This window comes from Pyrgilauda ruficollis, unplaced genomic scaffold (assembly GCF_017590135.1).
Source record: "Pyrgilauda ruficollis isolate IOZ18807 unplaced genomic scaffold, ASM1759013v1 scaffold96, whole genome shotgun sequence".
In the NCBI taxonomy this organism is placed as follows: domain Eukaryota; kingdom Metazoa; phylum Chordata; class Aves; order Passeriformes; family Passeridae; genus Pyrgilauda; species Pyrgilauda ruficollis.
This window is the reverse complement of record NW_024531710.1, coordinates 1,105,425-1,118,361: the sequence shown is the minus strand read 5'-3', so window position 1 is coordinate 1,118,361 and position 12,937 is coordinate 1,105,425. Positions and strand designations below refer to the sequence as shown.

Below are 12,937 nucleotides of genomic sequence, written 5' to 3'. Positions count from 1 at the left end.
GCCGCCGCTCCGGCGGGGCCGCGGGGCGGGCGCGCTCCCCGAGCCGGGCCGGGCCGGGCCGGGCCGCTGACGGGGCGTGTTGCTGTGCCGCAGGAGGAAGCGGAGGAGTACGCGCGGCTCAGCCCGGAGGAGCAGCAGCGTCGGCTGAAGAACATCGTGAAGAAAATCGACGCGGACGCGGACGGGCTGCTCAGCGAGGGTAACGACGGGGGCCGGGAGGGCCGGGTTGCTCCGGGCGGAAAACGCGCTCTACCCGTGACACAGCCCGTGGCTCTTGTGCTGGCGAGAATTCCTGTGGAAAACATCACGATCCCTTGCACAGTGAGTTAGAAACACTTACAGGCTCATATAGAGGCTATCTCCGTGCCTAAGGCTTCTGTTTGACTCCAGAAGAGACCACTGAGAGGGGACCTCACTGATAGGTGTAAATACCTAAAGGAAGGGCGCTAAGAGGATGGAGCCAGGCTCTGCTTGGTGATGCCAACTACTTGGACAGGAGGCAGTGAACAGAAGCTCATGCTCAGGAAATTCCACCACAATATGAGGAAGAACTTCTTTCCTGTGCAGCGATTGTGCATTGGCACAGATTGCCCAGAGAGGTTGTGGAGTCTCCCTCACTGGAGGTACTCAAGAACCTTCTGGACACAATCCTATGCCATGGTGCTCTGGGATGACCCTGCTTCAGCTAGGAGGTTGGACCAGATGACCCACTGTGGTTGCTTCCAACCTGACCCATTCTGTGATGGAAGGAGTGTGGCCAGCAAGAGTTAGTGTAGGTCAGAGCAGTATCAAGTTGAAGGTACCTCCTTTGCATTTGTACCTGCTTCTTGCATATCTGAAGCTACTTGGAATCAAATGGGTTTCCATGTTTGCAATCCTGATATGTGCAAATCAGAGAGCAGGTGTAAGATGGAAAGAAAGTACCGCAGTCGTAATTCTGCATAGGTGTGTTTCAGTACCTGGTGACACCAAGTGACATTGAAGGATCATATTGCATCATAGTACAGTATCAAATGGCTCTTCCCAGACAGGTTTTCGTCAGTCAGACTTAGGAGCTCCATGGTAAACTCAGGCCCTTTCTTTCAGTACATCATTATGATAATCTTAATTTAATTTTAAACCTCATTATGAACTTTTTTTTTTGTTCTGCTGTGATTTTGACAAAAAAGTCTCATGTGTGCACACACAAAGCATGCAGAATCCTTGGTCAAATGCCAGAACATTATTTCATTAAAATGACATTAAACATGTAGGAAGCTTTCTAGGTGAGAGAACAAAATGCAGTTTTAAAGACAAGATTGACTGCCTTTTGAATGCTTTACACTTTATACACTGAATTTAATCAACTGCACCCTTATTTCATTGTTCCTGCATGGACTGTGTAAAGGTGAGATAGTCTGTAGCTTCAGTAGGATGGCTAATCCCTCTCATCATCACAGGCAGCATGAAGGCTTTAAGAAAAAACGTCAATATAAAAGTATAGGAATTCCACCCATACTGTGTCCTCATGTGTATTTACTGCATCTGATTCTCAGTCTAATGAAAACTTGCCTTACTTTCACTTCCCAAAGGTAAAACTCAGTGGAATGTGTTTTTTACAGTAAGAAACTGAAGCTTTTTGAGCTCAGTTATTCCTCAGTGTATTGCAAAATTCTTGAGAACATCTTCCTTACTAGTGCCTCCATTTGGAGGCTGACAGTGAGAGAAGATGAAATATATTAATGCTGCTTCTCTAATCTTGGAATATTAAGTATTTCTGATTAATGGCACTGGCTATTATGTGGTCACATGGCTGTGCCTCACACCTTAAGTGCTGGGAAATAAACCATTAATTAATGGTGCCCATCTTTAAGAAATGTTGCAGTTTCTTGTAAGGCAGTGCTGGTTTGTGCACAAGCCTTGCTGGCACACACACCTCTGCATGTTCAATCGATTCACAGAATCTGTTAGCAAGCTGGTCCCTTTGCTAATATAAATTCAGTACTCAGAATGTATTTCAAAAAATCCCTTGCTGCTTTTCAAGGATATTTAAATAAACCTAATAAAGTTGTATTGATGCCTCTGCCTAGGAAATGATAAGATACTTTAGTATTTAATAAATGCTGTAAGATTTTTCTGTGTCAAAGTAATGATTTTTATGGGACTTTTTTTTTTAGTCATCGTGACTCTTCAGAGCAGGATTTCAGTTGAGTTGATTAGGATGTATAATTTTTGCAATGCAGAGGAAGATGTTTTTCACTTCCAGGCACCTGAAAATAACTGAGAGATACTGGGAGGATATGTTCTCCCAGTCTTCTCTAAATGAAGTAACTTTAATGTATTTCTGTCAGTTCATCGGTGTATTAAGTTTTATTTCTTTTAGCTACATTTGTATAAAAACAAGCAGCTAAAAAACCTTCCCAAACTATGTGAGTCTTGATTTCGGCCCCAAGTAAAAGGAAAAAAGCACTATATAAGTAATTAATATTTTATTTTGGGTAATTAAGGCAATGACACAAAATAAAGTGGTTTTTATTTCAGTTTGTGGATTTTTTAAAAGAAACCCCAGAGTGATGGGAACAATGTTTTTTTGGGGTACCAAATTAGATTGAGAGTTGTTTGTCTAAACCATACTCATAATCATTTTCATAAAGCTCTGGAGAAAAAAAGAAATGCTAGAGTGTTGATTTCCTTCAGATTAGAAAAGACAAGCCACGTAACCATTAACAAACTCCCTGAAGTCTGTAGCTGTGATCTATTCCATCATTCACTTACCTTGGAAAAAACCACAGCATGGAGCAAACAGACTGGTTTGCTTTAAGTAACCTCTTGCCTATATGTTTTCATCTGAATTGTAAAGTGTATTCCAGACAGAATAGATCTGTGGGATCTTCACAATTTTTACTGTGCAGATGATTCTGATTTTCTTTATTTTACTGTATTTTTAATGTTTTCCACAGATGAGCTGAGCTCCTGGATACAGCAGTCTTTTAAGCATTATGTTACACAAGAAGCTAAGCAACACTTCAGTGACTATGACAAAGATGGTGATGGACTGGTGTCCTGGAAGGAGTATAACTTGCAAATGTATGATCGTGTAATTGATTTTGATGAGAACACTGTCCTGGAGGACCAAGAAGAAGAATCATTTCGCCAGGTAAAATGTTTCAGCAGCAGCTCCTGTGAGCTGTTGGCCAAAGGCAGCAATATTTGTTTATTGTGACAGAACAAGATGGGTAGAGAAAGCAAAGCAGCTGGCATATGGTTAACATGTTACGCTATCTGAGATAGGGGAGTAATTAAAGGAAAGTAGTGGAGTATTAAAGCTGCTACTGACAAAATAAAGACACAGTGAAATGGTACCTCCTGAGTGTATTTTGCTGGCTGAGTGGAGCATAAGTCTATTGACAGTCTTACAGCAGAGCATGGTCTCCAGCCACCATCTTAAACCCAGGCTGCAATCCATTGGGTGAGGTCTGCAGCCTGACAGGGTCCTGCCCTCAGCAGGGGCCAGCACCAGTGAGGCTGGAGCAGAAGGAGCCTCTTCAACCCCTTGGTTGCACTGTTTCAGCCATTCTTTCAGTTACTGCTCAAGCACTCAGTATGGGCTGTCAGTCTTGCCTGCTGTAACATTGCCTGTCCATTAGAGACCCACAGAGAAAGCACCAGCAATTCAAACAGTTTTAAGCAATGAAAATGCAACTGTCACAGCTAAAAATGGATGTTTAAACACAGAAGTTGTGTGTGAGTCACGTCTATGAAAGCAGATGCTTAAGCAGGGAAGGAAGCAAGAGAGGCAGGGAGAAAAGGTTCACAAGAGCTACCATGTAGCAAAACTTGTTTCCTTTCAAGTTCCCCATTTATAAGTACATGTAAATGTTTCTGAGAAAGACAATATGTGTGGTTTTAGACTATTCCGGCCAGAGGTTTATTTTTTTTCTGTGAGGGTTGCTTTGTCTTCTTTTAGTAAAGTAGTAGTAGATAATATAGGATGTTAACAGAAGTTAAACTATATAGTGAACAGGGGATTTTACACACTGAAGAAACAAACTGTAAAGCTTAGAATGTCACATAACTGAATAATTACGTAGCTCTTAAATACCACGAGGCTTCCCAGAGGAACTTCCAGTCAAAATATTGATTCCATGTTTGAGACATTGCCATCACAGGTACATAGGGAGCTATAAATCTGTAAGCTGGGATAGAACTGCTTGCTCATGTTATGACTTGACTGCTTGCTGCGTTTTCCTGCCTGCTGACTTCTCCAATGTAGATTGTAAGTGAGCAGCATTGTACAAGCATCACAGGTCAGGCACCTTCAGCATTTTCCTTACGTTTTCAAATTAGTGGTCCTGCTCTGATCAAGGTGAAAGATACAGTTTAGAAGTGACATCAGGAGTTTACCAGAAGGTGGCGGCCTTGCTCATCACTTCCCAAAAAACACTGGAAAACTTACTTTCTCCCTCAATGGTTCAAGCTTACATTGCAGTATAGTACTGTCTGTAATTCTTCTGGATTGCCTTCCTAGTTAAACTCCCAGCTAAGGTCAGCTTTTCTCTAAGAGGACATTGAACTATTTTGCAGAATAGTTAAGATCTTACACTTTATTTCTTACATGTTATGCTCTGTGTTCATCAGCTTAGCCTGATTTTGAGAGAAGTGTCAATACTCTCTGGTAGGATATAAACCAGAAGTACAATTTCAAATGGTTATTCGTAAAAAAATGTTTGTGACCTCTGATTTGCTGGCTACTCCCGTACCCAGATCACTCACACTGATAGCACAGCACACTTAAGGATGGGATTCCAAGATTTTTATAGTTCACATGATCTGCAGTTCGAGCAGAGATTGGTTGTCAATGGTGTGTGTCTAAAGAGATTGTACAAAACGAAACAAGAAAAAAATAGGAAATCTTTGCACATCTGGAAGACAGAAATAGGAAGTGCAAGACATTCAGAAATAAGAACTTGCCTGCTTATATCAGATATTATTTATTTTTTAATGGCATGCTAATACATATACTTGAAACGGGTTAGAGAAGTGACTTCTGTTTAAAATGATCTCGTGTAATGGACAGCAGTCCTGTAGTAAAGGAATCTGGCCTTAAAATGGCTTCAGAAAAGACATTTTACATACATATCTTTCAAGACCTTCTCTGAACTACAGACAGCCCTTGATGTAGATCCAGAAAGTTAAGTGTCTTTCAAATGTAAATTTTGGAATTTGCAATGGCTGCCATTAATTATAGTAATTGTACTCCAGTTTATTATTTTAGAAATTGGTGACTTTTAGAAGAGGATGCACATATCAAAATGTGAATTTTTGGTCTTTTCATTATCTCTCTTTGGTTCATTTTAAATGTTTCCTTAAATTGAAAGAAGCAGGGGTTTTTGTGATTCTTAGAATAAAACCACGTCAATTAAAAGTGTTATTCCTATTGCTCTCAGTGAGCTGTTTTTAGTGAAAATTTAACATCAGTATAGTATGAGTAGGTAATGTGAAACAATATCCTAATGAGCTTACAGCCAGCTACTATTATGTTGTTTTTCCATTCCAGTAAGGGCTCTAACTAAATCTATTTTCTAAGCTTCATTTAAAGGAGAAAAAACGTTTTGAGAAAGCTAATAGAGATGATGTTCCTGCTCTAAATGTGGATGAGTATATTGCATTCGAGCATCCCGAAGAGGTGGAGTACATGACGGTAAGATTTAGGGGAGCACCTTTACCAGCCTCTGTGTGTGGGTCTTTTCAATGTGTGTCCTTAGCCTCTGTACCACTGAGGAGGTGGAGCAGTTATGGATATAGTTTGGACAACCCAAATTAAAATCAGGTAATGTCTTGTGGATCCAGTGCTGGAGGCCAGGAGCTGGAGCAGGAGTTCAGTGCTTTCCTTTGAAATCTGTTTCAAGAGCTAGGATTGCACAAGTATCCCCTGCTTTGGGGACTGGACTGACTTAGCCGCCTCTCAGCTTTGTTAGGCTGCAAATCCATCAGTGAGATTTTAGCTTTTGGTTTTGGCTCTCTGGTGGACAAAAGACCAGCCAGTTCTCCTAACAATTCAATTAAGTTGCAAAAATGCAAATTAGTGAATCTACCAGATAAGAAAAGAAAAGTGAAATTGGATGATAGAGCTTTGTACATATTCATGTTTCTTGGCTGCTTTTGCAGTTTTGAAATGTGTTGAAGGATTCCAGCTCTATGGGCACCTTTCAGATTTGGTTTTCATGAAATCTGACATTCTGAACTCTTAAGGACAGATCTGTTTTATTGCACAGGAAGCAATTACTGCACTAGTCTGCATAAAACACAAAAAGAGATTTGAAAGGAGGCAGTCTTTCATTTAAGGAATAGTCATTGCTCTAAAATGATTCAGTGCTGTTTCTCTTGATCACGAGTTGCTAATTTTGCTCTTTGTATGTACACAAAAGGACTTTGTTATTCAGGAGGCTTTAGAAGAACATGATAAAGATGGCGATGGATTTGTTAGCCTGGAAGAATTCCTTGGTGATTACAGAAGAGACCCAAGTAAGGAAAAACGGGAAGGGGCATGAAAGAGGGAAGTAAAAAACTTTTGGAATGCGGAGAATTGGATGCACCTTTATTTTCAGCTTTTCACATTAGACCTACAGATTCTGAGGAAGATTTTCTGCCTTAGAATAATTCTGTTTTCTGAAACTGAGCATAGTAGACTCCTTATTTCAGTCTGCCCCATGTGTATTTGGTGATGGTTTGTGTGTAGCCCATTCCACAGTTTCCTTGCAAGTTGCTTCTTGTTTTCTGAAAGACTGAAATGAATTCCTGACCGCAGAGGATGCAGCTGAAACAAGGTGCAGGCGTATTTGCCAGCTGAACACCTCTGCAGATCCAGCTAGCAGGAATGTAAGGGTAAACTGCCCTGACCTTGATCGGCCTGAGCAGGCAGCTGCCAGCCTTGCTTTGGAAGGACCGAGCTGAGTGTGTTGTGAGAGGGATGGACGGGTAGTGTGAGGAGTCACTTCGCTGTTCCAGCTATCAGAAGCCTGATTGCTGCCTTTACTCTTTTGTTTGTTTGGGTTTGTTTGTTTTCCAACCTTGCCTTTCCTTAAACTTGATCTGTTCCTTCTTTGATGAGAAGGACACTTACCTGATGCTTATCAGTATTTCTCAATGAATATTTTACACACTGTATTTGATTTACTAAAAGCTAGGGCAAATAATTCTACCCATTCCGAAAAGCCCAGTAGCTTCAATTTTGTGGAAAGTCTGCTTGTCCCAAAGGAGTGCTAATTCTGAATTGCATCCTAGCTGTGGAGAATTGTGTAAGCCACATGAGGATATGGAGAACCAGGGGAATAATCTGTTTTTCTTCACTCTAATCAGCCACCTGGAATTTCACGTTTTATAACCATCTTTGTTTGTCAGAGCCAGTAAAAACAACTGATCTCTGATGCAGCTGCAGGGTTCTTTATCTTTTTCCTGCTCTAACATGAAAGAAAGTTTTTCCAAGCCAGTCCTTAAAAAGTTGTTGGAAAGGAGTAAAATTGTTGCAGTAATAGAGAAGATAACAGCTTTGTCATTACAACTTGTTAGCAAGACTTGAGAATCAGCTGTGATTGTACTTCAGCTTTTCTCTCCTGGAGACAGTGTTCCTGCAGCACTCTTTGAAATGACTAATAGGCTGCATGGGGGCTCTGATTCATAATTAGCTCATGATTTGGGGCAACACTGTGTGGTGAATTGTGACATAAAGGGAAAATCTCCTTGCAAAACCAAATGTGAGAAAGGAAGGAGAGACTTCACTTTTTCTTCTTTAATAACAGAATTGTAATTATTTTGAAACTGTTGCTTACCTACTTGTGATACCTGCTACTTTTCATAAGGCTTAGAAAGCCAGTTCATGCTTGTCTGCAGTGTTTATAATTTTGATGAATTACTTCTCAATTCCTTGAAGAGTTAAGGACAAGTCTAAGATTGCTGTAGGCTGCAGGATGCAATACCTGTACATTGGGTAAGGATAAAACAAGAGTGCAAATAAATACTGACAGTAAATGAAATTGCTTTCCCTACTTTCCTCTGCCCATTAAGGTTTGTTTTGGTTAGTGACATCACTTCTAGGTAATGTTTTATGAGAATAAGTGTATTTGCTTAGGAGAAAAGATGAAAACCTCTGCTTTAAAGTGAAGAGTAGCTTTAAACTTTACAATTGTGTCTTACTAGCTGCAAGGGAAGATCCAGAATGGATACTTGTTGAGAAGGACCGGTTTGTGAACGACTATGACAAGGATCATGATGGAAAACTCAACCCTCAAGAGCTGCTGTCTTGGATAGTACCCAACAATCAGGGTATTGCACAAGAGGAGGTTGGTGGTTTGACTGCTGGTTAGGTTTTAATTACTGCAGGAGAATTTTGAAGAATCACAGTGAAATGAGAGAAGCATTCAGATTTATCGTGTCTTAGTTATTGAAAAAAATATATCAGTAGATCTTTGCATGTATTTTTCACTTCTTTTCACTTTGACAAGGAATGCAGGTCCTTTAACTGCATTAGGCAAATGTGAAGTTCCCATTAATTGTGTAAATGTTTGTAAATTAACAAAGTGCTTTTGTACATGTTTAAATAGCTTATCTGCTTTGACTCAAGGGTACAGAATTTTAATAAGTCATTTTTAGTTGTTGTAGGTAAATGTAATGAGATGCACTACCTAAAGAAACTGCATAATTTTGAAATAAGAAATTGATTGTAATTCTTCTAACTGGATAAATCATCATAATTGTAGAACTAAAAACTGGTTTTAAGTACAAGAAAATGGAAGTACTCTGTGATTCAAGATGGTGTAAAGCAAACTTGGATGATGCTAATTAAAATGGTTTAATCAGGGGTAGAACAGCATAATAGCTTTTAAGTGGATTCTCATTTTAGCTTATTTTTTGTGGCAGTTTCCAGTCCCTGACTGCAGTAGAGAGGATTTCTGCCTTTTTTCTAGTAACTTCTCAGCTAAATTTTCCTTGTCTTTGCTTTACCCTGGAGGATTTTGGTGTTCAGAATGGCAGGAACGCCAGATCTTGCCATGGCCTCATGTTCCTGGGGAAGAGAGGCACCTCCCTGTGTCAGACACTCAGACTCACAGCCATGTGCTGCTCCCTGAGCTGCCACCTGTGCCCTGCTGGGCTCTGGGGCTAGGAGCAGCCCTGTGGCAGCAGCAGCAGCAGCCCTGGGTGCTGCCATGTGGGACCTGTGGGATGCTGAGCAGTTCTGGGAGTATTGCTGTAAATGGGGATCTGTGAGCCTTTGCATGGCCTTTTCTGGCTGCGGTCACTTCTTAGTTCACAGAAACAGCACTGTTCTGACGTGAGCTCTGTGTGCTGCTGAGGCTGTTCATACCTGTGGTAGCTTCCTTTGAGGTTTTTTTAGCTCTTCTTAGCAATCTTTCAGATTTTGGCTTACAGCAAGGCCATGCTATAGTAATAGCTCAATTCTGCAACTAATAATTTGTTTTATTTGTTTTTCTAATTTGCTAGTTTTTTCCTTTGGGTAATATAAAGGCTTAGAAAAGTCACCTGTTCTAAAGAGAAAGTAGCATTGATTTCAGTCATAAACTGCTGTTTGAAGTCAGAGTATCACACTTCCATTTCAGCATTTCAAAATCACTTGAGAAACCCAGTAGTTAAATAACATAAAAATAGAAAAATTACTATCTATTCCATCTTCAGGAATTGACATGTGGTGGCCAAGATGTCTGTCATATTAATCTTTCAGCTTTTGCCATGCAGAGTGCTTTTAAAATCCCCTTGGCTGACGTTTGTCCCTGTTATTTTTGGCTCAGTTACATTGAGCCAAACCAATCAGGAAAAGTGGGAACAGAAGGATTCTCTAAATCACAGTATTTGTAGATGCTCAGCAAATGAAAACAAAGCCCATGTAATACCAGGACTCCTATTTCTCAGAAATAAGAGGTGCAGTAGAGCTGCTGCACAGCCTGTTAGCTTTGAGCTATGAAATACTGGTGAATGAGCTACAACTAAAATACTCTGCATTTGGCTCTTCATCTTACTGCTAAACTTCCCTCTATTTATAATATATAAATAAGCAAAAATCAGAATTGTTTTAACTTGGTGCATGTGGTGGTCTGTTTCTTTTACAGGCTCTGCACCTCATTGAAGAGATGGATTTGAATGATGATAAAAAACTTTCTGAAGCAGAAATTCTTAAGAACCAAGATTTGTTTCTTAACAGTGAAGCAACAGATTATGGTAGGCAGCTTCATGATGAACGTTTCTACCATGAAGAACTTTAGATTATTTATTTTGTAATCTTTTTTTCTTCCCTTTCTTTCATTTGAAGCTTTTGTTAAAAGCACTCATCAGCTGCATTGCAAGTTTCATGCTGTAATTACAATACACTAATGTTTGTGTAAATAATTTGCATTCAGAATTAAATTGCCCTCCTGTAAACTTCCTAGGCCTCTTCTAGCCTTCAAAATTAATTTGAAATACTTGCTGTCAAAATTCTGTAGTGTTGGGAAATAAATTACTTCAGGGTAGTACTGTATTGTGAAGAGTTATTCTACTGTACTTGAAGAAAATGGAGAATCTAGATGGTTCTGAAAGAAGGCAAACTATAGTAACTGAGACTACTATTTTTCTAATCAATTAAATTAGGGCAGAGTGTGGGGAAGGTGGGGGGATGTTTAGAGTTAGTATTAACTGTGTTTTGTTTAATACCTTTGGAGAAATACTTGCATAAATGCCTCAGTTGTTTAAGAGGTTTCTACTTGATTTTGAATGGTTTCTATACTGTGTTTTACTCTATCATAAAACTTGCTATTTTTACATCAATAGACAAGAATTATTTTTAATGTACAGTTGTAGAGCGTTAGCAATGCAGTGGTATTTTACTGTGTCGAGACCTTCTTCATTTGTTGGATTAAAACTTAAAATGTTCTATCTTACTGTGTTTTGTACATCTATTTCTCACCTTGGGTCACCCATAGCAGCTCCTGGAGATGTGGGCAATGTGCATAATGTCCAGTGGCAGCATTCTTGCCTTTATTAACCAGAGATTTGTCATCTTATCTGGCTGCTAAAGAAGATTCAGAAAAAAGCAAGGTGTACATTTAGCATTTTCTGGACAAGTTTGCAAAAGCAATTGTGTTTATTTTTTTTATTTGTAGCATATGGAAGGCTAAAGCGTCAAGGCATTACATAAATAATATTTGTAGTAATAACCTCTAAAATTTAACCTCAGCTGAAAGCTCCACAAGTGACTGCTGTCCCATTTTGTGATTATTTGAAATAAGGGTTAATGGCACTATAGGTTCAGTGTAGGAAAGTCCAGATATTCACTTCTGTCTCCTGGAAAGAAATGAGCTGAGTATTCCAGACAAAGACTCACAGAACAGCTTGTGTGGCGTGTGTTAGGGTTTTTTAATTCCTTTATAAATAACTCTTGTAATGCTCTCACAGTGTTCTCCTTGACTAATGTTTTCCTTCCTCCCAGCTCTGTTGGGCAAAAGCAGCTAGTTCTGCCTTGTTTTTTTCCCAGGATACCACCTCTTAATTATGCCCAGAACAAAGGAATTCCTTTTGGGGTAAGTGCTAATGTGTCAGTAGAAGGTTAGAAATTTTGATTCGAAGCAGAACCATGTACACTATATTTTTAGATATCATAGAAATTCAAAACACTTTTTCAATTTTAGTGGCTGAATTTTTTTCTACCCATATTTTTTTAATGTCAGTTCCTTTGGAATATGAGTACAGCTCTTGCCAATAGTGGTGGTGAGATCTGATTTTTAAAAAAATGAAGTCTAATAAATCCAGTGTGCCCAGAAATATTAAACAAAAAAAAATTTGTAAACTGACTGGTGATGTTTCTAAATGAGCACATATGCAGAGTATCAGCTAAAATATGCTGAAGGAAGCTAAAGTGTTGTCTCCCATGATGCTGAACAAATCACTGCTGCTGAAGAAGGGACATTTGGTCCAGAGGCAGACTTGCTGGAGATGATATTTGGGACACAGATCCAAGGGTCCTTTTGAGACACAGAAACCTTCTCAGCAGCACCTGCATTGCCTGCTTGGCTAATGAATGTGCAGTACTTGCAAATGAGTAGTGATTTGCTGTGAATTAAGGCATAGAGAAAGACAGTGTGTTGATAAAGCATTCAAAAGGTGTCAGAGAAATTAAAAACATCTTTCAGAAGTTACCTGAATTTATAACAAGAAGAGGGCGCAAAAACCCAAATAGTTTCATTTTCTTTCACAAAGTACTTTTATTTTTCTCCCAGGAACAGCCCGATCCTGTTTGTGCTATTCAAGGCCCCAGTGACATTGCACTTCTCCACAGTTCCCTTTTTCCTTTGTTTGCCTTTGAAACATCTTCAGGGGTAATGATAGTTTAAACCCATACAGAGCACAAAAAGACCCCACATTTCTATGATACAAACAATTATGTTATATACAAAGTATCACAGTGTTAATTCTAGAGGTAATCTATTCACGTTCTTTATGATTATGGCAGAGGCTGATGATCTTTCTCTTGGGTAAAACAGCAAAACAGGGTCCACCTTTCAGTGATGGCCTCTATCAGAAACTGCTGTGAAATGTTGCATAAGAGGATTTTACTGAAGCAGAAGGCCAGAAGGACTGTCTTGCACTGTGAGACTGCTTTTGGAAGGCTGTTCCAGCAGTTCCCTCAAACAGGAGCAGAGGGAGTTGAGTTTCAGGGCCAAACAGAGCCTGGGGTGGGGTCTGGGCTGTGCTGGAGCAGCCTCCAGCCACAGCCACGATGGCCCAGAGCAGCTGGAACAAACCAAGCCAGGTGTTCAGAGGCTGCAGTTTCAGTTTCCATGGGAACACAGACTGGCTCCTCGCAGAGGGCAAGGTGATTTCAGCATTTTGAATGGGTATGATTTGGGATCATTTGCAAGCCCATGCCTACATGGAAATTCGGATTCGAAGCTCATTCGTATGGAATCAGAGC

The 12,937-nt window shown here is 39.9% G+C and overlaps 1 protein-coding gene across 1 annotated transcript; it reads left to right on the top strand.

Moving 5' to 3' along the window:
* The first annotated feature begins 20 nt into the window (after positions 1-20).
* Positions 21-10,902, top strand: RCN2 (reticulocalbin 2). The gene is made up of 6 exons (XM_041489802.1): positions 21-199; positions 2,940-3,136; positions 5,579-5,680; positions 6,408-6,504; positions 8,176-8,318; positions 10,101-10,902. The coding sequence occupies exons 2-6, from the start codon at positions 3,065-3,067 to the stop codon at positions 10,251-10,253; spliced, it is 567 nt and encodes a 188-aa protein (XP_041345736.1). The 5' UTR covers positions 21-199; positions 2,940-3,064; the 3' UTR covers positions 10,254-10,902.
* Positions 10,903-12,937: the final 2,035 nt, after the last annotated feature.

Excerpts from the sequence above, each read along its gene's own strand:
- RCN2 (XM_041489802.1), top strand. The coding sequence starts at position 3,065 with ATGTATGATCGTGTAATTGATTTTGATGAGAACACTGTCCTGGAGGAC. Across the intron at positions 3,137-5,578 it reads AAGAAGAATCATTTCGCCAG|GAGAAAAAACGTTTTGAGAA; the intron begins GTAAAATGTTTC and ends CTTCATTTAAAG. Across the intron at positions 8,319-10,100 it reads AGGGTATTGCACAAGAGGAG|GCTCTGCACCTCATTGAAGA; the intron begins GTTGGTGGTTTG and ends TTTCTTTTACAG.